General features: G+C 46.4%; 2 protein-coding genes across 3 annotated transcripts in view; both read right to left on the bottom strand.

The window, feature by feature from the left end:
- Positions 1 to 5,645, bottom strand: part of arhgap32b (Rho GTPase activating protein 32b) — a 33,769-nt gene extending 28,124 nt beyond the window's left edge. For both annotated transcript variants that reach the window (XM_080013964.1, XM_080013963.1), the window contains exons 1-4: positions 5,559 to 5,645; positions 2,817 to 2,954; positions 1,375 to 1,467; positions 568 to 690 (exon numbers count right to left, since the gene is read on the bottom strand). In XM_080013964.1, the coding sequence (XP_079870090.1) occupies positions 568 to 690; positions 1,375 to 1,455 (204 nt within the window). In that variant the 5' untranslated portion in view covers positions 1,456 to 1,467; positions 2,817 to 2,954; positions 5,559 to 5,645. The remainder of the gene's footprint in view (positions 1 to 567; positions 691 to 1,374; positions 1,468 to 2,816; positions 2,955 to 5,558) is intronic.
- Positions 2,030 to 27,892, bottom strand: part of LOC307239867 (rho GTPase-activating protein 32-like) — a gene marked incomplete at its 3' end in the record, with an annotated part of 36,295 nt that continues 10,432 nt past the window's right edge. The window contains exons 2-7 of the mRNA XM_080013446.1: positions 25,372 to 25,477; positions 18,637 to 18,731; positions 18,296 to 18,380; positions 5,559 to 5,645; positions 2,817 to 2,954; positions 2,030 to 2,062 (exon numbers count right to left, since the gene is read on the bottom strand). Coding sequence (XP_079869572.1) covers positions 2,030 to 2,062; positions 2,817 to 2,954; positions 5,559 to 5,645; positions 18,296 to 18,380; positions 18,637 to 18,731; positions 25,372 to 25,477 — 544 coding nt within the window. The remainder of the gene's footprint in view (positions 2,063 to 2,816; positions 2,955 to 5,558; positions 5,646 to 18,295; positions 18,381 to 18,636; positions 18,732 to 25,371; positions 25,478 to 27,892) is intronic.

Raw genomic sequence — 27,892 nt, 5'->3', positions numbered from 1 at the left:
ATTGCGTTTTTTGTTTTTTTATAATTGCCTACTTAAATATAAGAATATAAATATATAAATATTTAAATATGACTCTGTCCATCTTATTTGTGACAACATTCAACAACAACTATATCTGTACACCCATCCTCTCAAGGGAGGACATTCTGAACATATTTATTCAAGTGAGCAGAGCCATTTCCATTCAGATGAAAACAGAAAATCTCCCACCGGCGGCTACTCTCGCAAAAGCGTCCATTAAATTAATGTATCAAAACCTGCCGACAGCCAAAACTTGGCATCGGGAATAGATGGCTTCATTGCCCCGGCAATTATCTGGCTCTGTCCCGCTCTCAGAGAATGATGGTCCCTCCAAAAGTGCGTGAAATGAAACAAGGAGTTACACAGGAGGAAGTTGTCAATCAAGGAATGCAAATGAAAAATTGCCAGGACACTAATAGAGCAGGACCTGCCTATCTGAAAGAGAGAGGGAGTATGAGTGTGTGTGTGTGTGTGTGTGTGTGTGTGTGTGTGTGTGTGTGTGTGTGTGTGTGTGTGTGTGCGCAGCTGGTGTCTGATGGTTGTCACCTCAAATGACAGCTCGTCTGCGGCCTGGGCGATGTAGCGCTTGATGACATGAGCAGCAGCGATGGCTGGCACGTTGATTGATGACTCCTCGTGGACCAGCAGATGGTTCCCCTTGTTGTCAACCTGGAAACAGACACACACGGCACACAAACAAACAAAAATATCTGTGACGTCGACGGTGACTGTTTCTCAAATGGCTCGGCTGCTCAGATACTCAGGAAGTCTTATTTCAGCGATTCAGAGTGTACGGTGTTTTTGAATTGAATTCATCAACTGTAGCAACAGCACCAGAGAATGGACACCACAACCAAAGATTGATCAATTGTGAAAGTAAAATATATATATATATATATATATATATATATGTTAAATTAATTCCGACCTAAAAACAACTAAATGTCCTTTTAAACAACGTTTTGGGTGCATAAACTTTGTCATTTTTGTACATATTTCCTCTAGAAGTAGTGAGAAAAACACCTGTCATTTCACAAAATAATACTGGGATCGAAGCAGAGTGGAACACTCACACTCCTAACAATACAACACAGACTTCGGCTAAATAAGACCTCCAGATTACTGTTTGGTTGTATTATGGCTTATTATTATTTTGCTTAATTCTATCATCGTTCTTTTACTGATTTTGATCGCGTTGCTTTAAATCTGACATGTACAGAATGTGGTGAACTCTGTTCTAGACAGTGCTGTATAGAACAAGTGTATTATTATGTTATTGGTCGCTGGCACGTTCTCACCGCGAAAGGAGAGCCAATGTACTCTGAAGACTGAGACGACGGAGGACCCTCTTACCTCCATCCATGTGAGCGCAGGCCCGCAGTTTATCTGGTTGTCCGCGATGGCCGAGAGCCGCGAGAGGTAAGCCAGGAGCATCTGAGAAACCGACTGGCCGGGGGACAAAAACGGAGCACAGCGGTCAGGAGGACTTAAGAACATGTTCATTTTATCCCTTGATCAATGGGTAAAAACATCACATTCGTTCTGAGATCAGTGCCAAGCATCTGAATCATCACACGTTGTTACGCGAGAGTCAGACGCATCCGGGGGATTTGACCCGGGCGAGAGACGCCTTGGCACATATCCATAAAAGCACAGGGAAAGGACGGAGGCGCGGGGAAATTTGATTAGGGCCTTTGTTGAAATTGAAAGGTGCACAGTTTGATGGTTCCACGGTATTCCTGAGGTAGTAAATCACTTTCGACTTTTTCAAAGCCATCATTGAAACACAATGAATAAGAATGGGGCGGTACGGCAAAGCCAAGGTGATAGTGTGGTTAATCCCCCCCCCCCCCTCCCTCTGTCCTCATCTTCTGTTTGATAATCACTTGTACATCACACACCCTCGCGCTTCGGGGACGAGGGCCTAAAGAAAGGCCTCATGCTGTACAATGAACACTGGTGTTCCTTCCAAAACCTGCCAACTTTCCCCGCAGGAACAATAGATCCTTCACACAGCCACCAAGAGCTCCAATTGTGTGCCCTGAGAGGAAAAGCAAAACAATCACTCTGGATTTACCCACCCACCTCAAGTTGGATTATAAACAGGGCTCGTGTTTCAGTGTTTGGGGCACATCAGGACCTAACTCGTAAAGCGGAGAAGAGCTCCGTCCCAAACCCGGCGCAATGTGTGAACCCACGTGCGAGAGTGGTCCGACCGCATTCAAGTGTCGCATTTTGCAGCAAGAACATGAAACGATAAAATAAATAATTCAAATGCAGTAATTGAGTGAGTGAGTCACTTTGGGATGAAAAGTGGTAATCCGCAAGGTTATTTTGTGAAAAACTCCCATATATTTTTTTTCAAGCTGGCAACAGTCGATCTATTTGCTTCATGCATGTGCTCCTGTATATGCTGTTTCCACTGTTGGTGGCAGGGTCCGCCTTTCCCGGCAGGACCGTTAAGATCGGATACGCACACAACAAGTGACGTGTTGTTAATTTCATAACCCAGAGTAGCGAGGTGTGTTTAAAAACTGTTAGTAAGGACGAACATCCATCCAAAAGAACAGCACCTTAGATGAAAAAATATCCCCACCACCTTAAGTGATTAAGGAAAAAAATAAATAAATCAATCGATCAGAAGAAGGAAACTTTGCTGAAAATAATTTGACCACCTCAGAGCAAAAAGGAGGGTATTCTGGGAATTGCGACCTCACTCAACACAAGACGACCTCGCGGAATGAGATTTTGAGAGAACGGGATTTTGTAAATCGCTTCCGTGTAGATTCACCTACTTCGGACTGCTCGGTCAGACTGTCGTAGCGAGGCAGCTCGGGGAGCTGCGAGAAGCGCCGGTCGTAGATGCAGAGGTGCAGGTGCTTGTCCAGCACGCGGAAATCCTCATAGCTGCGCTTCACGATCCAGCTTCGGCCCTGGAGGGTTAGGATAAATAAAACAGCACGACAGAAATCTAAGTGGGGTCCATCACAGGGGCAGGTCTGGAGGGAGGGGGAGTTGAGGAAGGTTTACCTGGTTGAACCTCCGGCACGCTCGCAGCACCATAACAGAAGAAAACGGCTCGCTTTGTGCACTTATGATTCATTTATAGCTACGTGGACAATCTCACGCAGACATAAACACATAAATAATTAATATACACATGAATGATGTAACTATTAAAAAAAAAAAAATGCCTGTAATTCTCTCTCTCTCTCTCTCCCTCTCTCTGAAGAAGATGAAATTGGTTTGGGATGGCAAGCGTGACACAGAGTCAAGTGGAAGAGAAGCAGCGAGGTGGGAATCGTACCCTCCCCTCACGTCGGGGGGGGGGGTTCAGACGCCCTAAATTTGAACTCCTGCTGGAAGAGTGAGTCATATTGTTCAGCTTCATTACCTAGAGGCTGAGAAATACGCATGAAATAGTGACTGCAAATGCAAATCGAGAGGTACCTTTCCTAACGTACCGCCCAGGCTTTTTCCCCATCTAGTTTATGGTCATGCAGTGCAGCATGCACGAGGGATACCCTTGCTACCGAAAGAATTGTCACTACGCCCGTTTGCAGTCCCTAAATAAACCGCACTGTGCTGCCTCAAAATAAAAACCGATGACACCAAGTTTTTTTTTGTGGCAAGCGGTTCACATTCCAAGCTTCCAATAACCAATTAGAGGGATGAACCTGGCATTCTCAAGTCAGGTGAAGGCTCCAACCATGAAGTCTTTTGTGTCGGTGTTTCCTGCTGTCAACATTTGTTATGCTTCATCTATCGTCTTCCCTTTTGTGGCACAAAAATAAAATGTCGTCCGTCCGTCCCCATCGCTCATCCATAAAATATTTTGGCATTTAGTCCAAAAGGCTTTTTAAAGACACTTGTAGACATTTCCTTATATCAAAGCACTTCAACGGCATACTCAGCCCTTCTGGAGAGACGCAGTGATTAAATGCCAGCAGCACCAGTGCAAACCAGGTCAGTTTCGCCCGAGGCCTGCCACATTAAAACGCAGCTTGGCTCACAAGCACACATACGCACACAGACTCATTCTTCCCTTATTCCGTGGATTTGTTGTTTTATTTTCATCTGGCGAGGAAAGGCTTCCAAAGCCTCAAAAACCTCGCTCGAAACGACTGCAAAGTGAAAAGAACGTCTTTGATTTCGGCCTCGAAAGATTCACTCGTACTGGGGCCAGGAATAGTGTGACGGAGACCGCAGTGTCATTCAACCCACTGATGGGAGGGCTGCCTTAATAAACAGGGGGTGGCAGTGGGGTTGATGGTGGATGCTCCACAGACTCGAGGAACTCTGCTTTACTGTGCAGCTGCACAGTGTTGACAAAATGTAATACATCTTTACAGTGTTTTGGCCAAATGCCTCAATATCCATCATAACCGCTATTTAATCTCAGCTCCGAGTTGGCAATCCAAGACATAGTTCCTCTCTCGATTCCTCACAAAGAGGAATGTTGAAGATATATTTTCGATGGATTATGTTGAAATATCGCTGTAATCTCCAGCATTGCGCCAGTTTCCCCCGCAGTCCACGCACCTTTCCTGTACCTGTGAATTTGAGTCCATCTCACCACATTGCGGCCAACTCTTTGCCGTCAACGCCCCGCTGTACGCTTAGCCTTTTCTCTCCTTTCCAATGGCTGGAGCAAGTTGGAATTTCCATCTGCAGAGCCGCACGCTCCCCTGGCATTACCAAGGTCATGTAAACAGAGTATGATATGTGGGGGAAAAAATGCATGAAACCAAAACCAAAGACGTTCTTGGTGGGGGTTTGGACGTTAAGACCTTGGACTGCTTTGCGCAAAAAGGTGCACCTGGCCTCCCTCCCCCACCCCCCAAATCGGGGCATGGTAATTTTTCCTCCAAAACATTGTGATGTAACATAAACAACAATGCATCGAGCGTTTATTTTTACATAATGGGATCCATATTAATAAAGACGACGACGCTAACTTAATGCATTTTGACGGAGCGAGTGCAGTCATTATAAAAGGCAATCCATATCTAACTGGGGCTAAAGACCAAAAGGCGGCCTGAGAGCAAAGGGAGGCGATCGCTCCGGATCAGGCCGGATCTGACGGGAAAAACCACCGATCGATGGATTCTCTCATTGGCCATCGCCTAAGTGAGTAAATGCTGGTCGAAACGAGGGGACTAGAACGAGATTGCCATAAAGGCCGCACACGTCAAGCCGCTCCACTTTTTCACCAGACGGAGCGCTTAAAGCGCCGCGTTTCAGTGCTGTTATTTGCAGATATTTGCATATCGCAGCCTTCCCTCTTTTTAGTCGATAAGAGAGAAGGCTTCAGCAACGTGTGAATTTGCATTCTGATAAAGGGCCTGAATAAAACAACAGGACTGATTTGATAGTCAATTGGAGTGCAGCAGCTATCCATCACAGATAAACAACGGCCACTTCTATACAATGGAATGTATGCAGTATGTATGCAGGTGTAAAAAAGGAAAATGCCTGTTTGCACGTGTTCATCACTGCACAACCACATGAAGAAGTGCAGGGGCTTTTCGTCTCACCTGACAGTAGATTTGGACCAAGTAGACCAGCTCTTTGGACTCATAGCCGTTCCGGGTCACTTCGCACTGCTCATCCCCAAGGGACAACTGGAAGAGAGGGAGAAACAGACGACACGTCAGACGGAAAATCATTTGCGTTTCAAGTATTTCCGAGGTCCTTTAAAACCAGACAAGACAGTAAAAACGCCAGTTCAGTGTCAACAAGAGCGGGGGAAAATAGCCAGAATATTTTTGCCAAACAAAAAACAAAAAACCCCACAAAAGTCTTTCATATATCCTGTACATTGAAAGCATGGCAGAAACAATCTGCCAACAGCTGAAGGCCCAGTATGAGACGGGAGGGATATGGTCTATTGAAAAAAAAAAAAAAAGAAGCTGAATATTCTATAAAAAGGAAGATGATCACGCTCATGTGTTCCCATCGGAACCCCGCTGACCGCCCACGACTCAATGAAATATAGATGAGGAGGCTGGAGCTGGGAGCCCTGGCACGGCCGCCAAGCATCTGCTACTGGTCCTCAGAACCGAGGAGACCCGTATGAACAACTGGGACAAGACAGCCAGTTATATCATTATACCATTTCCAAAGAAAAAATTGAAAGCAGAATCTAGATCCATTTACGATCCATTGTCCTAGTTGATTTGGATCATCCCCAACATTCAACATTATTTCTGCATTTATCACTTTGTTTCTTACAGCTCTGCTCAGACACCACGGTGTCAAGAGCACATCAAGCCCTGGATTTTTATTTTTATTAGGGGGAGCAGAAACCCTTGCCGCCGGGTGCCCTGCTCCTCTGCCCAATCAGCTCCTCCGTAGCACCACCGCCACCCCCCGGAGCGCTTGGTTTACAGTAACTGGTTAAAAAGCATTACCCATGTCACCGCGCCAGGTGGGTCGCGGTCTCTCAACGTGCGAGTTGTGTCCGAACAATGCCCGCATTGTAGCATTCCAACCCGGCGTGCCACTGAAACTCTTAACAGCCTGGCGCTCGCCCCGAGAGGGACCAACTCTCCAGGTCCCCCCACCGATTCAATCTCAACCCTTGTTTTCATGGTGGTTGTGTCCAAATCGCGCCGCTCTCTTCTCTCGCTTTGCTTGCATGTCTAGTTCAAAGTCCTGTTTGGTTGGAGCTGAGTGAATCGTATCTGCTGCCCCGCTGCAGACAAAGGACGCTTTTCTTGCCCTTGGATGTAGTAAAAGCAACACTGGAGGTATTTATGTGTGTCGACGGTCCACTAAACACACATTGTCTGAGCAATGACATGGTGCCAGTGAGAGATGGAGAACGTGTTTCTGTTCCCATTAAACTTGCCTTCATTTAAACAGGGTAGTTGATCCGGGGAGATACATAATCTTTATAGAAATCGCTATTTCATGTGGCATTTTACCACACACCCACATACACCCACACACACACACACACACAGTTAATAGGAAAAAATCGAAACTTTTTTGGAATGAAGTAATCCGTTCATTTGTCATGAAGAATTTTAATAAGGCAACATCTGTTTTTTTTTGGCTTAGAATGGATAAGTTAAGGTTTGGGCAAGAATTATATCATTACTATGAAACGATGCGTTTGGGAAACCGATGTAAGCTTCTGCTCAAATATTACCCTTGCTGGTTAAATTTGAGATTCAAACAGGACATACATACACAGGCAGTTTCGCCTGCCACACACCTTCCAAGTGGCGTTTTCAGGCCCCTCCGGCAAAGACACACAGACATCTGGGTTGTAGACACACAGTTTATTGTAGAGAGTGGGCTCGGTGGAATAAGCCCAGGAGCAAATGGACATGTGTCATGACACGGGCTCCTCTCCTGAGTGTGTGTGGGGATGGAGGTTTTACCTGTTGATCGTTAGACCAACCAATGAGCAACAGGCCTGGGCCCCCAATTACCTAGACCCAGGACAGGTGTGGCTGCTCAAACCACAGCGCACACACACACACACACACACACACACACACACACACACACACACACACACACACACACACACACACACACACACACACACACACACACACACACACACACACACACACACACACACACACAGGGCATACATTGAATGTACCTTGCTGTCAACTGCTGTAAAAGGGGGAAGGTAACTAGCACAGTTATTCTTTGAGGGCCCAACTGTAAGAAGGGTTGTCTAAACCATATATTATAGCATTGATCATAATGGTTCAGAGTGGCAGTGGTATCGGCTCTCCATCTTCGAGAAGATTTCTCAGATTAAGCCTGGTCTACTCAGAGGTTGCCCTCACAGTTTTCCGACAGAACTAGTGAAGCTATTTCAAGTCTCCCGATCAAGGCAGCCATGGCTGAAGGTTCATCGAGCTAACCAGCTGAGATGTTGTGCTGTACTAGGACATTTACTGTAAAAAGACACAAAGAGAGTGTTTTACCATGCGCAGCATGCAGAGTTTAGGGTAATTATACAAACAAGTTTGCATTTTACCACCATAAATAACTCAATACTTCAAGATATTCCACCAGCAACTTTTAATCTGGGGTCCAGATTTCAGAAGGTTATCACAGACAAATAAATGCAATTCAATTACCTCTTATGGACTTTGACTGCATACCTTTGCATTATTATGTCACACGAATGTTGGATTCCCAACACACGCAGCTTCTCCAGCCAGAACATTTGCTTGGAGCACGGGTAAAACACAACACAGTTGTCAGAATAGGAAAAAAAAAAACATTCCTACAGCACCATAAGGGACACATATATTCCTCCAAAAGGTGTAGGTACACGTGAATTAAGAGCGAGCGGCTCATTTGCACTGTCCTTGCACCCGGGACCCAGTGTTAATGGAACAGCCATATTTCACCCACAACCATCTGAAGGGGCCCCCGCGCACAAGGACAATACGGGCGCAACGTAACTTCCACTGACAAGCAGCACCGAGAAACATAAGCAGGGGGGGGAAAAAAAAATGCAACAAAAGCCGTAAGACCGAGATCCGCATGGTACTCACAGTGGCTGGGATCCTTCAAGTGCAACCGTGCCACAGCGCTCAATGCCAGGAGTCCACCCCTCGACCGCCTCAACACTCCTGCACCTGTCCTCAGTCTCCAGTTCTCACTGCAGGGTGAAGTGGATACTCGAGGGTGTTGTGTGCGTACGCACGTGCATGCCCATTCACCGGGACCCCCCCCCCCCCCTCTCTGGCCAGTCCGCAATACAATTACCCTCAGTGGGACGTAAATGTCAGCTCTCCAGTTTCTCCAGCGAACAGAGTGTGCGTGTGTGTGTCTCGCTCTCTTTGTGTGCTCTTCTCTGTGCAGGCTGCACAGAAAGCATGCAGGCAACGATATCACCAGGAGCGGCGGTGGTGTTGGAGGATGAAAAAAAAGTGGTTAAGAGGCTTCCTCAACAGGACGGTTTTCCTCCCCTCCATCTTGCATTAACCCGCCGTCCCACCGACGTGAGACCACATTCCTCCCTTCTTGGCTTCCACCCCCCCCCCCCTTTTTTTTTAATCTTGCCTTTCCCTGAGCGCCGGCACCCAACAGAAGTTTTCCAAAATGCCCAATTGGCTGAGCCGTAGGAAAGAAGGAAGGAATAAAAGTCTGTGGTGTTCCTTCCCGACCTCCTCAATGTGTGTTTTTTTTCCTGTCGCTCAACCACATGCTATTCTCTCTCCCTCTCTCGCTCTCCCTTCCTCCCCTCTCTGACATGCTGGTTCACCCCTCCCCCTTCTCGTCTCCTCCCCCCCCCCCCTTTATTTTGGTTGGTACATTCCCCGGGACAAAGAGGAGGGATGGAGAGAGAGCCAAAAGGAACAGAGGGGAGGGGTGGGGCAGGAAATTAAAAGAAAAAAAAAAAAAAAAAGCAGGAGGGGATGCACTTGCAGGACAGCAATTCCCGCACGTGCCGTCCGCTCTCTCTTTCCATATCTCCCTCTCCTTTTTTCTGTCTCTCTCTCTCTCTCCCCGAGCATACCCGTGTCATAGCTTTTCAGACAGAAACTTGCTCATGAGAATTTAAGGTTGATTTTATTTATTTATTTGTTTTACAGTTGTGAGCAAAGACGTTTCTTACTTTAGGATGCAGGTGTTGTGTTTAATGCAAGTTCCATAAAACTATATTCATAGGCTTTGTTTGTTTTGGTCCAGCAGGGTAAGCTTTCCACTCTGAACCTATTGTATCTCTTCACGTCGCTAATTGGGAGTTTTTCTTTTCTTTTTTTTTTTAACCAATTAGGGTTTGCTGGGAAGTTGAGCCTGGGTGACGGTTTGGAGCGGAGAGGTATCGTTGCGTTGTCCAGTAAATGTGGGCCTGCAAATCTCTGTGATTGTAACTATGGCGACTGGCTATAGAATTTGCTTCTCGTATGAATGAATATTTTAAAAGTTTGATTTCCATAGGCTGTGTATATATTCTATTGAAATACAATACTTCCAAGTAAGCCAAAGAATTCTTGTTCATCACTACCATCTGTGGCCGGAAAGTGCACAATGACAATGATGTATAATGATGTAATAGCAGCAATGACTGTGGCAATTTGTCTCTTGCATATTTCTCTCCTGCCACAAGCGCAGAATGTGGTTATGACTGGAGGAATGACTGGAGGAATGACTGGAGGACTGCGTTTTCAATGCGCTTCATAGGACTGCAAACATTCTTACAACCAACAATTTTATAACCAAAGTTCTCTGTTGCTCAATGGTGTTTTGGCCCATTCCCGCACACGCTAAGACAAGAGAAACACTGATAAAACGATTCCCACTGCAGCGCGATGACCTTCCACCACGACAGCAGAGGAGCAAGGGAGTCATCAATAAAACCTCACGCATGATCCAAAACTCTCACGTTTCAAGCCAAACATCTTTAAGAGAAAAAATAAGATCTTTGATTGCATCAGCTGCGATGACATCATATGTGCCATCATCACCATATGAGATGGATTAAATAGATGGCCCATTGCTGGAAGTGGGGAAATGGAAATTAAAGCAGCGAGCCAGCTTTACAGAGGAGGCCGTGCCGGAGCCAGGAGAAGCCAGAGGCATAACGGAGGGAACTGGACCTGCCCCAGTCACTGACTTCCTCCCTGTGCCGACTGAAAAACCGGGACCTTGGCCAGGAGCGTGTTCCCTCAAGGCCACAAGAATAAATCCGGCGAAACAAACAAACAGAGGCAATGCATCCAGAAAATGTAGTGTTAAAGTAACTAAGTACAATTTAGAGTCTCATTTTAAAAGTTGCATTATTTCAACAACAACAACAACAAAAAAAACAATTAACAAGAGATGTCAGTTGAGAATAGGTACAACATCAGGAGATACTGTAGAGATTTCAAAAATTGAGCTTCTCCCTTAACTTCATAGGGAAGCTATTAAAATTCACACTTCATGCCCTTGTGTATGAATTGCCATAAGTTAGGGAAAGGCAAGTTTATTTGTATAGCACAATTAATACTCAAGAGCAATTAAAAATTCTTTACATGAAGGAATTATAAAAAAAGCAAGGAAAATAAGCTAAAACCAGATAAATGACATAAAATCACAGACAAAGGACTAAAGTGCAAATTAAAAACAGGTCTTGACTGTATTTAATTGTGCTGTTGTATTGAGATGATAAACGTTATTCACTTCAATTCTCAGTGGTTTTAATGCTGTGGCTGATCGGTGTATGTGCGGAGCTCAAGTATTACTGCAAACTAATCATGTAGAACCATAATTTATTGATCTCGCGGGTGCAATGCACTTAAACACACACCGGTGACTGACCACACACACACACACACACACACACACACACACACACACACACACACACACACACACACACACACACACACACACACACACACACACACACACACACACACACACACACACACTCTTTGTCCTCTGCGTTTCTCCTATCCTCTCTGTCCTTCATCCAGGAGCAGCGGGCAGCCCTCACTTCGTTGGCGCCCGGGGACCAATTCCAGGTGTGGATCCATGTCGTGGTCAGGGACAGGACAGGAAAGTGTACTAAAAGCTTACTGCATGTTTTTTTTATCGGGGTCCTTTTTTGTGTTGGAGGAAACCCCATGTGTGCACGAGGAGAACATGCAAACTCCACACAGAAAGGCCCCTCATCAGGAGATACCCCACCGGAGCACGGTGCCAACAGCGGCCCGGGTGGGAATTGAACCGAGGACGTTCTTGCTGTGAGGCAGCAGTGGAAGCACTGTGCCACGTATGAAGAAATAGAGCCATTTCCACAAAAACCAGCTCAACGAAGGTGCACAGCAGTTGGGAATAAGGAACGACGCGTTGGGAGTGGATCTCCCACACCATTATCTTCGCACCGAGGTCATTTTGTCATTGCGGCAGGGCAGACCTGGTGGGGATTTTAAGTGCAGGTATGCATGCGGGGCTTCACGGCGGTATTCAGGAGCTCACAGGCAGCAGAGGTACAACACCGCACACCTGCAGTCATTACCTGAGCTCTAAAGACGGCTCTGGTATAAGGGGATTTCGGTTTGCCTCGGGATTTAAACATCGAGAGATTGGTGTAAGTGGATGAGATTACAGTTTGGACGGGAGTTTGAAATAACCTAAATCCCCTTATGAGAAGGATTTGTTTACTCAAGTGTAGACCAGGCTCCTCTGACAAAATTCTGAAAAGTTCAGTCAAACGCCACAGCCAGGACGGCACAAGCACAAGCCCTAATTGAAGGCGCCATAGTACAGAGGGGATACTCTCACTACTGTAGGCATGGCGTGTTCATGCAGGCATATCTGCACGGCTTTAGTCGGACATCTCTGAGAGGGAAGCTTTGTAAAAGTCACAGACCTACAATAATCCCACTCCTGTGACAGCAGCGTCTTGACACGGCAGGATAACAACGATGTGACTGGAATCAACTGAAGGTATTAAAAAAAACAAAAAAAAACAAAAAAAACACATCTACACCCTTCATCTATTTCATGTCATGGGCAGAGAAAAGGGTAGGTTGCTCCAAATATCTGTTTACAGACTGAGCCCATTTCCTTCCCGAGCAGTTAAAACTCCCCAGGTCCGAGGCACATCCCAGAAACACCAATTCTAATCTGGCCTGCTTACATTGCAGCTCGCCGTCAGTGCCTTAACCCGAGTTGTATTAATGTATGTGGTTATGTGCTCCAAAACGTTTTGTGAGTAAATGGTGTAATATTGCTTGTAACCCCAACAGTATTCACTAGGACAGTTTTATTTGCACAACTAGAATCACATTTTGCCCGAGTTCTTGCTCGATTTTCCTCGTGGCCAGCGTGTTGTACTGGAACGAAAACACTTCAAATCTCAAACCCAGCCGAAATTTTGGTCTGATCGTGTAGCCTGTTGCTCTGGTAGATGATTAGGCGCCAACGCACGCAGTGCATCCATCATATCCAACTACATCTTCCAAATAAACAAGTCCAGACAATACAATCGATTTTGAATGGGAAAAGGGTTGGACTAATCTCATTCAAGTATTTCAGTGTCTTACTACAATGGGAGAACAAGGCCGGCACCCGACCATGTGGCCTGCGACTTTAAGCTCTTTCACATCTTCAACCTGGGTGTGTGCGAGGAACCCTTCAACACCGAAAAACATTTATCCTCCAAAAGTGTGTGTGTGTGTCTGTGTGTGTGTGCGTGCGCGTGTGTCCGTGTGTGCGCGCGCACGTGTAGGCTGTATTTGCGTTGGCTGACCCTTTGTCTACCTCCAACAAGGGAGGGCTGACTCCAGCCGTTACGTCACCGGTCTCCTGATGGAGGGGGGGATGCAGCGATCCACTGCATGAGCATGTGATGCTGGGTGTGACATCATTTAATCAGGCCTCACCGCCCCCCTTGTCTCTCAGCTGTGGGCCGTGAAAGATGGGGGCTTCGCTGGGTTGGAGCTTAGCTAGCGTTGTCTTTGCTGGGCTGCGGTTGATGGATCTGTCCCGCTTGGGGGGGGAGGGAATCCATACCCCTGCATCTCGGTGGTTCTTTTGTGAGTGGGTGGGTGGAGGGGATTGGGGGTGGGCAGTGGGAGCGTATTGTGTCATCCTGCTCAGCTGCGGTGGTTGTGGAGGCAGGGTGGACGCACGGGTGGATTAATGTCAGAAGGGCTGGAAGGGTGAAAAACCGGCTGTTCTTACTTTTGCCAGACGCAGCTATCTGGAGCCCCAAGGACGGCGGAGAGGGACCTCCGTCTTCATCACACACGGCCGCACTCATATATTACAAGCGCTCGCGTACACACAAAGTCGGTCCCTTTAGGACGGGGAAACATTTGTCAATTCGGGGGGGATGGGGGGGGCTTACAGCTGTTAAAACGCAGATTGTTGTAATTAATCTACAAGGCGGAATACATGCTTCACACACTCTACATCGCATAGCCTTTCATTACACAGCATGCTTCATTCCAAACTAGCCACTGCGCTACAAAATAGTTCCAGAATATTTTGTAAAGTCAAAATATTTCCAAGTTGTCAGTAGGGAGGGGGAAACTAAATTGCGTTGGTCTAGGCAACCGAAGCAATTCTTTTTTTTTTTTTCCCTTGGCTGAAAATATGTCCCGGTGGAAACCGAAGGCTTGTTTATTCCCCGGTAACTAGGGAAGTATTAGTCGAACCGAAAAGAGATGCGACTGACAGAGGAGGAAACAGGCGGTGTCCGAACGCCGCGCAGTGCGGCAATTTTGGAGTCGATAGAAACAAGGGGCCTGTGTCTAGAGCCTCTGTGTGCGCGCGGGTTTAGCTGTGAATGCGGGCCACCTCATGTTAGACACCTACAAAACACTACGTTCTACTCAAAGATCAGTGTGGAAATCAAAACAATTACGATATGCGGTCGGCGAGCTGGAGTGACTGGGTGAGACAGAGGAGTGGGGTTCAGCTGCTTCCTTTGGGACGAGAGCACCGTGGTGGTGGGGTCCCGGAAACCTCCTTCCGCTGTTTATTCAGTGCGTTACTTGTAATAAAAGAGGAGACCTGCAAGGCCGCTGAAGGAAAACAAACTGAGCTTTGACACAGACACTGCGTGGCAAATGAGAAGCGCTTTTCCAAATAAATCACCAAGCGAAGGCCACTGTTCATTAGGGGCGGTCACGTTTCGGGAAAATACATTTGAAACTGACTGATTAGGCGACTAGGCGGTGGAGAGATTCTGACTAGCATAAACGGCGTCGCTGTAGTGAGCGTCACACCTCTCCGCTTGGCAATTATTCTTCTCTGTAGAATAAACCCTCTTCTGCAAGGCTGCATATTTTGAATTGCCTACATGCTGCTTATGTCTTTTTCGACTGTTGCCACATAATTGATCATCGTTCAGGTTCTAAAACACTACACACCAGTAGGTGAACTCATAATTTGCTTCATTTATATTCGGTGTGTCTGTGGATTCTAAGTTTCCAATTACAGTATGCGGCTGTATTTCCTGTTCATATCCTCTCTGGGCATGCCATTAGCCGAAATTATTGGCATCGTTGTTGTTTTTGTTTGTTTGTTTTTTTATTGAAAAGGTCTCAAATTGTTAACATTATGGCGAAGAAACTTAGCGTGGTGAAACAAATGTGGTGGAGAGTTATGCTTTCATATCCCACGTGCCAATGTTGAGGTATGTCTTACAGTTCGGGCGGGACAGGTTTATTTCAATTTTAATGTAAGCTTGTCACTATCATTAAAACCTAAAAGACAGCACTTGTTCGCACACAAAAATGTCAACTGTTATGTCTTAACTTTACACCTACACACAATCAGCAACAATACAAACCGCAAAGTCAACTAGACAATGGAGGTTTCGTAGTCCTCAAAAAATACATCAGCATAAGCAATAAGAAATCAGCTCATATCAGCTTATAGCATGCATAGGGGGGACAAAAAAAAAAAAAATCTAAATCTAAAACAGGATAGGGGTTTGTATTTGTATTTTTTACTTGTACTTTTGGACAGTCATATTCATTTTGGTAACCAATACAGCCAGAACAGCATTATCCTCAGGACAAGTCTTTGCGATGAGATACAAAATATTTTTTTTCCCCAAAAGAAAACAGATGGCAGGAGATGTTCCCGCTCAAAATAAAAAACAGTGCAGCAGAGTTGTGCAAGATGTTGTACGTAACCTTCTGTCACTGACGTCGCACCATGTCGACAGGGTGGCTGATGCATGAGCAATGCATCATTTAATCCTCTGCTTCGGTCACCTATTTTCAACTCAAAAATAGATGTTCAGCACATTATTGGTCATTTCTGTTTTTGCTATTGCCAAGCTGAAAACGGAAGTGCACCAAAGTGCAATTTGTCATGTTTTTGGGCTCAAACAAGGAGAAGTGTCTGTAGCAAATGGTGGCATTGACAAATGAATGAAATGGATTTTGTGTTACCCAATGCATGACGTAGCTGACGGCCTTGTTTGATAAAAAGCTACCGCAGCTTCACCACAGAAACCTGACCTCATATAGCAGCCGCACCCCGTCGATGACTGACATTCACCATGAGTTAACTTTGTCAGTGTGGTAGACTGACAAAGTCAGACGCAGTCACAGTGTTTCCGCTATAATTTTATAGGCCTGGCGGGCTGCCAGGCCAATATATATTTTAACGTTAAAAATAATGGCATGGTCCCCCGAATTTTTTACATTTTTTATTATGGCTTTTTAATTGGAGTTTATAGTCCATTTGGGCTATTTAAAGAGATTTACAAAATAGTGATGCTCATATGGTAATGAGCTTGATATTGACATCATGTGACTGCGGAATCCCTAATCGGAGTCACTTTAAATCACTGCGGAACGAGATCGCCGTCATTATGGTAGTCATATTAGCTGGCAGGTGAGTATGGCACCGCCTAAAAAGAGAAAACCTCTAACGCGGGGGGACAGAAATATGTTAACGTTTTTCCCCAAAACTCCAGAGCCAAGCAAAAATTCAGATGGGGAAGAAGGGAGAGGAACAGAAGTGGGAGAAGTGAGAGGGGTAGATTTGATAGCAATCTATCCTTCAATTTAAGATATACTAAATAAAGACAAGTGTTCACTTTTGGTAGGTGAAAACAGACCTCAGGCTGCAAAGGAGAGCATTTGGGGGCCCGCATAAAGATTTCAATAAATGTGCCTCCTGTGGCAAAACTTACATATCCTGATGCCATGGTATATTTTTCGCCAAGCCAAGGAAGATAAAGTGCAGCAATGAATCATGCACACTGTGTTCATGATGTGCTAATGCTTTGCAAAGGTCATTGGTTACATTTTTATGCAATAAATGCAGTTTATTAAGTCATCGTCCCCTCGCAATCACTTTGTTTTAAGTCTTGAATATACCGAGCGAACAAAGGTTTGAATGCAAATATAAATTGCAGACCGCCTGCTGCGCCATCTGACTGAAGCCGATTGTGCCAATATGCCATATGCCTCATGCCTCGTCTGTTTAGGGCTTTTCCAACGCGTACCAACAGGCCTGAAAAAAATCTAAATCAACTCGTTTCAATCCATTAGGGGCGTTTAAAGTATTTATCACCGTATCAGATACAAATGGGGCCAGAACAAATGAACGGCTCTGCTGCCTTATTAAACAAAGCAATGGCGCTCATGAATTTATTTCAAATTAAAAAAGGACAGCAAGTTTGTTGAATTGTGGCACTGATGTGAAGTGGCGGGGTTGAGATCATGATGGGCTCAACATTACACAGCAGCCTAAACCAAGCGCGCACACACACACACACACACACACACACACACACACACACACACACACACACACACACACACACACACACACACACACACACACACACACACACACACACACACACACACACACACACACACACACACACACTTTTGCTGCTATCTGAGATAAACACTGACCCCTACTGGCCTGGATAATGAATTACATTGGTATTTGAAGGGAGAGCAAGACAGACGTATCACACAAGCCTATGTGGAAATCCTTGTGTCATTAGTTTTGCAAGATTAGTCGTGTGTTTTTACAAAAGGAAAGGCGTGATGTGATTAGCTTTTCAAATCAATGTTGAAAAGCTATTCTACTATACAGGTACTCCTAACTTAACAACCGAGTACCGTTCCTAGGACGGAGCGAATTGGTGGATAAGGGAGAACCTGGGTTATTTCACGGTAAGAGGGCGTGGCCATTGCCAACGCTAGTGTAGTGAATACTGACAGACTGCGGGAACGACACTGAGAACAGTGATGCGGGATAAGATGTATACAGTGTATATAATATATAGTGTATAAAGTGTATATATATAGTGTATAGTATATACAGTGTATGGAATTCACTTTTGTAAAGTCTGACTAAGTATTGATAAATTATTTTACAAATTAGAGTATTTTATAATTTGATTAGCGCCGGCGCTGATAGGCTAAAACAAACTAAATTGGTTTTATTTTTAAATAAATAAATAGGCAAAATGACGGTGGGGGCAGTGAGCAAGTAATATAATGGGTGTATGCCCGAACACCGTGTAACACCAGTAACACCGATAACCACAGTAACCCTACTTGCTGCCAAATATATCCCACCCCTTGACAGGTGCCATTGGAACAAGATGATCAATGTGATTCACTTCACCTCTCAGTGGCTTAATGTTGTGGCTGATCGATGTATAGATCGATGTCTATGATTATTGGGATAAAGTTCAAATTCTCCAACATTGGCCTGCATCCACACACAAAGCTGCTGTGACCTAAAAGCAAAGTGCCTCCCACCACCTCATAACCACATGGAATGTGCTGCTGTAGGTGAGTTTTACCTGGATGGTGCCAAAGTCCACATTCTCGTAGTGGAAGTGAGCGCACTCGGCCAGCTTGGGGAAGTGGCCCTTGGTGAAGCACAGTCTGAAAGAGACACAAACACACACACACACACACACACACACACACACACACACACTTGAGTACATGACCATGGGTGTGAGTGTGTATATACTGCATGTTACCATGTCTACATGTGTGTGTGTGTGTGTGTGTGTGTGTGTGTGCGCGCATGGGTTTGAGCAAGTGTGTATCTGTGAGTGTGAATCTGTATTTGCGTAAGGCACATGTTTGTTCCTGTTCTGAGTGTGTTGGTCCACTCCGCTCGCCGTGCACTCACTTCTTGACATTCTTGACCTTCATGCTGGCGGTACTGCTGCTGCAGGATCGCATCAGGGGCTCCGCTCGCAGCTCTGGGATCTCTGCACTGCGTGCCTAACACACACACACACACACACACACACACACACACACACACACACACACACACACTTAACCTTAAGGATTTCGGTAAAAGCTGTTCTGCCGCAGGTTCTCCACGGTGGGGGGGGGGGTGTAGTTGCTTGATTAGATACTTTATAACCCCGTTTAGAAAACTGGTAATTTAATCGTCGTGTAAGAAACGCTATCCATTCTCAAAATAACTACCGATTTAAAGAAGACGGATTTGTAGTGTTGTGTTCAATGCCTACTTCTGCCAGGTTGTATGACATGTAATGTAATGCCTTGTTGGACTGCATCTCAAGGTTCGTTTTTGAAGACATGATGCCTGTTTGCGATGCATCTGGTAACCGCACATTCTGGCCAACACAGAGCCTGTCCTTTTAGCTCGTATTCAAATTTAGCTCGCTGGCCACTCTCACCAGTCGCCCTGGTAATTGATATCATATCAGTCCTGAATGCTTTCCATTCATGGTAATAGTTGGTCCGTGTTATCGGGACTAGGCCAATGATTCTCAACGTGGGATCCACGAACCCCCATCTGAAATGATTAATAGCTGAACTTCACCCTCATTATTTAATTTGTAAGACATAAGCACCATGAGAGAAAGTACATTATCGATTATTTCGATCAATTTCATTCTTATTTCCCTAACTGCAGCATAGGCAGGAAATAGTTTGAACTGAATCATATACAACAATTAAAATCTTCAATGAGAGAAAATCTCATATCAAAATGCATATCAAATTCAGGGTCCTTGATATGAAAGGTTGAGAATCAATGCTCTCGGTAACTCACTCTGGTGTTCATGTCTCTTAAGAAGGGAGCTGATAATAATACGGGCGTCGGGGAGTTTCTTTATAAAGACATCTCCAGTTTTCACACTTATTTACATCTAATGATAATAACTGCTCTTAGGAAGCACAGGAGACTTGACCGATTCGTAACAGGGCTGATCACCTGATTTCATTGGATTTGGTTCCTCCGTCTGTGACATGAATGCTGTTGATTGGGTACTAGCGCCAATTCGACAATAAAGTCAACACCTAGAAAGGCGTTATTATCTGGATTGCACCGTCAGGGCTATCGACCATGCCATGCGGTTTCACAATCTCACCTTTTACAGGCACACAAGACCAATGTCTTTACCTGAAAAACCGTTGGAAGAACCACTCGATAAAGAATAAAAGGTCAACGGATTGGCAACAACTGAAGCAAATCACAAATACAGAAAAAAGAATGAGCAGGAAGTTAAGAAGGAATGAGCAACAAATAAAACGGATCATGTACGCAGAGTAAAGTACGTGAGGAGGGTTTGAACTTTCCAAACTTCTGTTGAGTTCAGCTCCTTGGCTGTTGACAGCCAAGGTGGTATGCAGATGAAGTTTTTTTTTTTTTTTTTGGCACGGTTATTTAAAGGCGACCCGGAGACGTCACCTTGCCACTGCTGCCCTCGAGCTCGACAGCAGCAGCAGCAGCAGTATCACTGCAGTCACTTTAATTGCTCACCTAGCAGGCCCCTTGTCTCACCCAGACAAAACGGCACGCTATGAAAAATATGTATCCTGGTGTCTGTGAAACTCCAGGAGAGATAGAGAGAGAGAGAGAGAGAGAGCGAGCGAGCGAGAGAGAGATGGCGTAAAAAAACCCTGAAACGGCCCCTGGCACATTCCTCATTCAAGACATTCATTCTTGGAGTGTGCGGTTTTACAATGCGCCCTAGATTTATGTCCATGCACGGGTATTAACAAATCTGTGTGGTGATGACTTGTTGAAATCCCAAATCTATCTCCACAAACAACGGCCGGATCCACAGCGATGAATCTCCCTTCCACTCGGAGGATGTTTGGGCTATGAATGACAGTCAACATGTTTGGGCTACGAAGAAGAAGTGTAACTTTATTGATCACGAAGAACAATCACTTCGTTGATGTCTGTTGATTTTGTTATGACACAGGTAATATTACCAAATCTGATGATTCATGTATTCTAAGACATAGTATTCTGAAGGTATAGTGAGATTAATAAAAATTGTGATCAACATTGTGCATTCTCTATGAAATGTCATAATACATTTTCCCGTATCACCCATGCACAGCTTAATGATGAACATTAAAGGTGCAATAGGTAACTTTAGTCAACTGATACACTGAAACCCAAGTAGCGGTCTCCAACGAGAGGCATAGAAACTACACAAACATTTCCAAACGTGATGCTCCTGCAGCACAAGGTTTCCTAGCTTTTGTGTGTGTGTGTGTGTGGGGGGGGGGCGGCGTCCTTGCAACGCCAGTCTGTTGGTAGCTGAAGACTGGTTCATGCTGCTCAACCTAAAATGAAACCAGTTTGGGGATCCAAGTTGATGGAGATAAAGCAGAGATTGACAGGTGGGGGTGAGAGGCATATTAATGATTGTGTATTTGACCACAAGTGCAAAGACTCATTGATATGCCATCTACATTAACTCAGATAACCTCTTGCAAAGGCAGTCAAGCGCTTTGGATACTTCTCACCTGTACTATGTGTATGTGGCAGACTCGGGGGCGTGGGTGAGCGGGCTTCCGGGAGGCGAGGGGAAGTCAGCGTGGTAGACTGACGCTCCCCACCTCAGTGATAGCTGTAGCCAATTGGGCTGAATGACCAATCACAGCAGCTGCCACAGCAGGGAATGTGCGGGAGCACTCCGGAGAAATGCAAGTCTGAGCCCATCTTTAAAGTTCTCAGTTTTTGTTTACTGTTCTGCACTTTAGCGTTTTACTTTGATTGGAACTGATATTAACAAAACACGCCTTGCTGGTGCCTTTTCACCGCTACCTGTGTCACCGCGTCCTTGTATGAACCTGGGTAGCGAACCCCTTACAGTGTCATAGTCGGCAGGAGCTTGACAGGGACAAAGTCACAATATGGTGCGGTCCCCGCTGGAGAACCTGGTCAGCCACCTGGGCCAGATGCAGGATGACAGGCGAGGATGACGCCAAGGCCTTCCTCGCCATGTATGAACTGTCTGTGCCGGCCGCTGCCAACCGCGATTACACGGTGGTGAAGAAGGCCATCCTGGACCAGCTGGGCTGACACCGAAGGGACACCAGCAGCATTTCCGGACCCTGGACTACACCGGCGCCGGCCAGCCCTTCACCTACGCCCAGCAGCCGATGGATGCGGCTAGATGGTGGCTGCAGCCGGGGCAGAGGACGACGGACCAGATCGTGAAGGTCAAGGTCCTGGACAGGTTCCTAGTGGGCATCCCGGCCCAGACAGCCAGCTGGGTCCCCTGCCATCAGCCTGACACCCTGGAGGCGGCCGTCACCCTTGCCGAGGACAAACCGGCGACCCATGTCCTCCTGCCGAGGGTGGCTGGGGCTCACCCAGGACTGTCGGTGCCACGAGATGCCATGCCGCTTTCCCGCACCAAGGGGTGCTGGTGCTGCGTGCAGCTTGGCCACCGCTGCAGGGGATCCTTGATGGAGGTCGGACAGGTTGTCCGGGTCGCAGGCACGCCGGGCCCCTCCCCCTGTCAGGAAGGGGCTTACTACGTACCGGTAAGGTTAGAAGGGGGTGGACACCAGGTTTTGCTGGACTCCGGCTGCACGTAGATCATGGTCCAGCCCTGGGCTTTGGAGGAGGCATCATGGGTGGAGATTCCGTGAGTGCATGGGAACATTCACGTGTGCGGCTGGAAATTAGTCACTGGCTGAAAAAGCATTTGGTGCAGACCGGTTAGTTCGTGCCTGTTGCACCCCCCTGTTATTAGGCACAGATTGGTGGCTGGTCACCTGGACATCACCTGGCGGGACAGGAAAAAACACTGCAGAGGATAATGCCGCGCTTTTACTTGCCGGGCATCAGGGCCTACGTGCGCAAGTGGTGCGCCGCCTGTCCAGAATGTCAGCTGGTTATCTCTCCGGCCACGTCAAAAGCACCGCTGACTACGCAGCTCGATACCCCAAAGCAGTGTCGATGGCAATATTTCTAAAAAAAAAAAAAAAGTGTTGCACAAGTGCTGTTCCAGGTCATCTCCCGGGTCGTGAGAGGGTACATCCTTTATGTCACGCACACTTTATGGAACTTTATGAGCTATTGAGCGTCTGCTCAATCCGCACCAGCGTGAACCACTGATGGCCTGGTGGAACAGTTCAATAAGATGGTGAAGAACATGGTTCGTAAGTTTGTTTTCACGATGATAGCCGTACTTTGTTTTAATGGTCTGTTGTTTGCTGTACAGAAGGTTCCTCAGGACTCCAGGGGAGTCTCTCCCTTTGAACTCCTCTTTGGAAGGAGACCCTGGGGGGGTGCTGGACCTTATTAAGGAAAACTAGGGGGAAGGGCCTGGCACCAGTAAGAATGAAATTCAGTATTTTCTGGACCCGCGGGTGCAACTCCACACACTGGGCCACCTGTTACGTGACAATTTGCTCCAGGCCCAGGAACGGCAGCAACAGATGTATGACACAGGGGCGCTGGTGTTACTCCCAACATCCATCTCTAAATTACTCGCCAGGTGACAAGGACTCTTCATGGTCTCGCGCAAAGTCAGGGAGGTGGATTATGAGGTCGTACGGACTGACAGGCTCAGGTGTATCGCCTCAACCTCTTAAAGGCATGGAGGGAGGGGGCGTCCGTCTCTCTGGCCACCTCAGTGATCGGGAGAGACAAGTTGGGCCCGGAGGTTCCAAAAGCTACCAATGAGACCCCGGCCCTTTCGCATGACCATCTCTCGCCGGGCCTGGCAGCGGACGTGGCAGCCTTAGAGCAATGGTTTGCTAATGTATTCTCTTCTCTGCCAGGCCGCACTTCTCTCATACGCCACCACAACCCCGGGGATGAACATACCGACTGTCCATACCGACTGTCCGAACCCAAACGCAAAATTGTGCAGGCAGAATTGAAGGTCATGCTGGAAATGGGCGTAATATGAGTCTACAAGTGACTTGTGTTCCCCATCGTGCTATTAAACAGCCCGATGGGACAGTCCGGTTGTTGTTTTTTTTCCACCGGAGGTGAACAAGGTGTCAAAATTTGACGAGTACCCAATGCCCCTGGTCGATGAGCTACTTGACCGGTTAGGCACGACTCAAATTTTTTACGACACTGGATCTAACCAAGGGCTACAGGAAGATTCCCTTATCTCCAGACTCCAGGGAAAAATCCGCTTTCTCCACTCCGCAGGGGATGTACCAATTCGTTACGCTTCTGTTTGGGTTGTTCGGGGTCCCTTCTTCAGAGACTCATGGAAAGAGTTCTGCGCCCACAAGCAGCATATGCCGACGCCTACTTAGACGATGTAATCATTCATAGCGACACCCGGGAGCGGCACATGCCAACGCTAAGAAGTGCGCGGTTGGGTGGAAGTGGGTACCACTTGGGTGGGAGTTGGTGCGGCCCCAAGTAGATAAGACCGCGGCCATTGCGGCCACCATGAGACCCAATTTGAAAAAGGAGGTAAAGTGGTTCTTGGGGCTGGTCGGTTACTACCGGCGGTTCATCCCAGACTTTTCAGAGTTGACCACCCCTGACGATTTAACTGGAAAGAGTGCGTCAAAACCGGCCCAGTAGAGGGAGCAGTGCGTTTGAGAGGATTAAGATAGCCCTCTGTGGGGTGCCAGTATTCGATACACCTGACTCTTATCTCTACTATTTTGTCTCAAGGGGTGAGGGTGAGGGTCAGCTGTTGGCTGGATGGCTCCCCGGCCTAAGTGTGGCCAATTGGGCTGTCCGGCCAATCACAGCAGATGGGAAGGGTTCTTATATGTCTGTTTGTCTTATACGGCAGGGAACGTGCGGGAGCGCTCCAGAGAAATCCAGGTCTGAGCCCATCTTTAAAATTCTCCATTTTTGTTGACCGTTCCGCACTTGAGCGTTTTTCTTTGATTGGAACTGACTACAAAATCGGCCGTGCCGGCGCCTTTTCACCACTACCTCTGTGTCACCACATCCTTGTAAGAACCTGGGTAGCGAACCCGCTACAGTGTAGTAAACTAGTTTATCTATTTCTCCGTCACCGCAACAGAGGCGTGCATAATTCAAGCCGCTCCAGCACGGAGTCCCATTGGTATCAAATATTGAACAAAGGATAGCAATGTTGCAATATTCATGTTAGCAAAACCCCTCCCCCTCCTGATCAATATTTGTGATCTCGCTCTCCTTCTCGCCCCCTCTCTCTCTCTCTCTCCCCAATCAGATAGGGGAACCAACCACACGCTGGCCACGGGTAGCTCGGCACGTTACCATGGAGACGGCCTCATTTCCACTGTGCTGTTGATGCCAACACAATGTGGTAGAGAGACAGAGAGAGAGAGAGAGAGAGAGCGGCTGAGCAGAGGAAAAGGAAAATAATGAATGGTGTCTGGTGTCCCACACAGCTACAACAAAACATGTGGAACAGAGGCGTGACAGGTAGATTAGGTAGATTTGGTCGATGGGAGTGTTGCGCCGTTTCCAAAGAACAGTTTTCAAATGGAGATATGATGACGGGCAAAAAATAATAATAATCTAATAAAACTACCACAGATAAGAATGTGATAGAGACAAGTTCACGAGAGCAGAATAAGATTATCACTGGAATTGTGTCCTTTGAACTATGATGAGAGCTGTGATACTAGGTGTGTGTGTGTGTGTGTGTCTGAGTGTGTGTCTCACCATGGCACTAATGGTCTCCTCCCAGTCTGGTCTGTCTCGGGGGTGGATGTACGCCAGCTCAGGCACAATGTCGTCCTCCTCTGGGTGACGCCCGGGCCTCAGGCCCCTGTGAGAGACACACAGGGACAAAGCAAGACCTTAAGATATACGCCTGGCATTTAGCAGATGTCAAAACAACTTCCAATAAATGCAGCTCTAGCAAAAAGGTCGACTCTCAGGGTCCCCACCCCTCGGCCCAGAATCTTAAAAAAGGACTACAACAGGCAATGATATAAAAAGAGGAGGACGTTTGCACTAGAGAACTGGAAAAGGACGGAGGAAGTATTTTAACTTTTATTAAAGGGAACGATTGGGAACAAAGCAATGTTGGTTAATATACTTCACTGTTTTGTTTGGTCTGGTAAGCAAGATGCCCCTGCCCTAAAATTGCCTGCACACATGGGAACATTTTCCACCATGTTTTAGCCCAGAGGCAGCGGAAGTCTCGGAGCTAGGCACGAAACAATGATGAGCCCCGTTGCCGCAGGGGAATGGAGCATACAGTAGATAATACAGTACAAGAAGCAAAGAGAGGGGTAGGCAGGGGCGGGCAATTCTGAACAGAATGCATCCAGAGGGGTTTGTGAATCAGGTTATGCGAATGGAGCAGGTGGTGTGACATGATCTCCAATCAACTGGAGTAGGAAGAGATGGAGTAGAGGAAAAGCCAAGCGGATGCCAGGGGGCTAAAAGCTGGAGTCCTGTGGCTGCAGGCCTGTTGCACACTGTGACATTAGGTAGCAAGCAGGCGTTCAAATGGAGTGTTGAAAACCATCAATATAATATATATGCCAGGTGTAAACAGTTCGGCTGTTTACACCTGGCATTAGAGCGAGTCTCTGCATGCGCCTCGAGTGATCAGATCTCACTTCCCTGCTCTATATGCAAATAAAAACGTACATCTTTTCCGTTTGCAAAGTTAGTTTCCCGATTTTCTTAATTGTATGGAAGATTAAAACGTGAACATAAGAGAATTGGAGAGGAGTTTCTCCTCTAGTGGGCGGTGCGCCACACACGCCATTAGAGAGGGGTCAACGGCACTGTCTAGAGGTGCGTTCACACCCGGCGTTAGTGATCGGATCGTGCCAGATATAAATGGGGTGATTGAAAGGTGCTTATTGACTTATTTTGTCCAGGTTTGAAAATGCTCTCTTTGCTATAGTACACAAAGTTGAACACAATAATTTTCATAACTGACAACATACATATATTAAATACATTTCTTTAAAACAAAAAAACACTGAATTATTCTGCCCTTGAAAATTCAATGATCAGAGGACATCAACGGATATCCATTTGAAAAATGCATCAAGTGAAACACTTTCTAGATAGAACATAGTAACGTTTAGAAGAGATTTTTCCATCTCATCTTCAAAGCATCGCCATCCCAAGATCAGAAATTTTCCATTAGCACATTCCATACATGGAACTTTGTCATGTTCATCATTTTCCGGGTCCACAGTCCGTGAAAAGTTTCCATGTCAAATGGTCTTGCATGACACGGCTGCGACTGTTCTGGAAAGCGGCGCTGCTCCTGTTCAGAACAAAAGCTGTAATAACCTCGGCTACCTCACGACGCTCACCACAACACTCCAACGCGCCGTCAGCTTCATTGTTATCGTCGACACTGCTATTTAAAAAGGGTCAGCGGGAAGCTTCCGAAATCTTGTAACCCAACTCAACAGATTTGGGACCAAGGAGGTTGTGAAATAAAGCTCCGGTTAGAAAATGCCAAGCCGGGTTCGGAGGGAAAAATAGCCGGGCACAAGGGAACGGCACTAAACCTCGTCCACTCTGGGTTCTGTTACATTGCGGTGGCTCCTTCTGGTGCATTGCTGGTTGTTTACTCCGTGGCACGAGGCTTCAGTTGTCACCCGCCGACGGGGTTTCCCGGGTTCTGGGATGTCGTCGCGTAAACGAACGAGGTTGTGGGGAAAGCAAAAGCATTATCACCAGGCTACACCGCCTCATCACCTCGTACCAGACCAAGCCTCGAAATTTGTCTAACATATCTGAGGACTTGTTTTACCCGCCTCTCCCATCCAAAGTGTCAAACATAGGGGGGGTTCAATTCAGCCCACAATATAATTTGGGGGAAAGTAATGAACAATAATACGTTTTAATTAAAATATTTACATTAAATGATTATCTATATGTATGAGATTAGCATGAATAACAGACATCCCAATCAATTGGAGTTAAACACTTTGTAATTATAGCATAGATGTGAAAGCATGAACAACAACAGACTAACATCCGGCTCACAGATCTGCGACCACGGTTTAACCAAATGTAATCCGGCCCACATGAAGTTGCATTTTGACCAATCCAGTCCGCAGCCCAAAATGAGACACCCCTGTTCTAAAGAGAGCCTGGTATTTAGAAAAACTCGATAGTGTGGAATTAAAAAACAAGTATCCCATTTCACAGTATAATGGATTTTGCAGTGCGGCCGGAGGATCAAGTTTAAGACATCTGCCGC

Source organism: Zeus faber, assembly GCF_960531495.2.
Source record: "Zeus faber genome assembly, chromosome: 14".
Lineage (NCBI taxonomy): Eukaryota > Metazoa > Chordata > Actinopteri > Zeiformes > Zeidae > Zeus > Zeus faber.
Note: the sequence above shows the minus strand (reverse complement) of the source record. Positions and strands in the feature narration are given on the sequence as shown.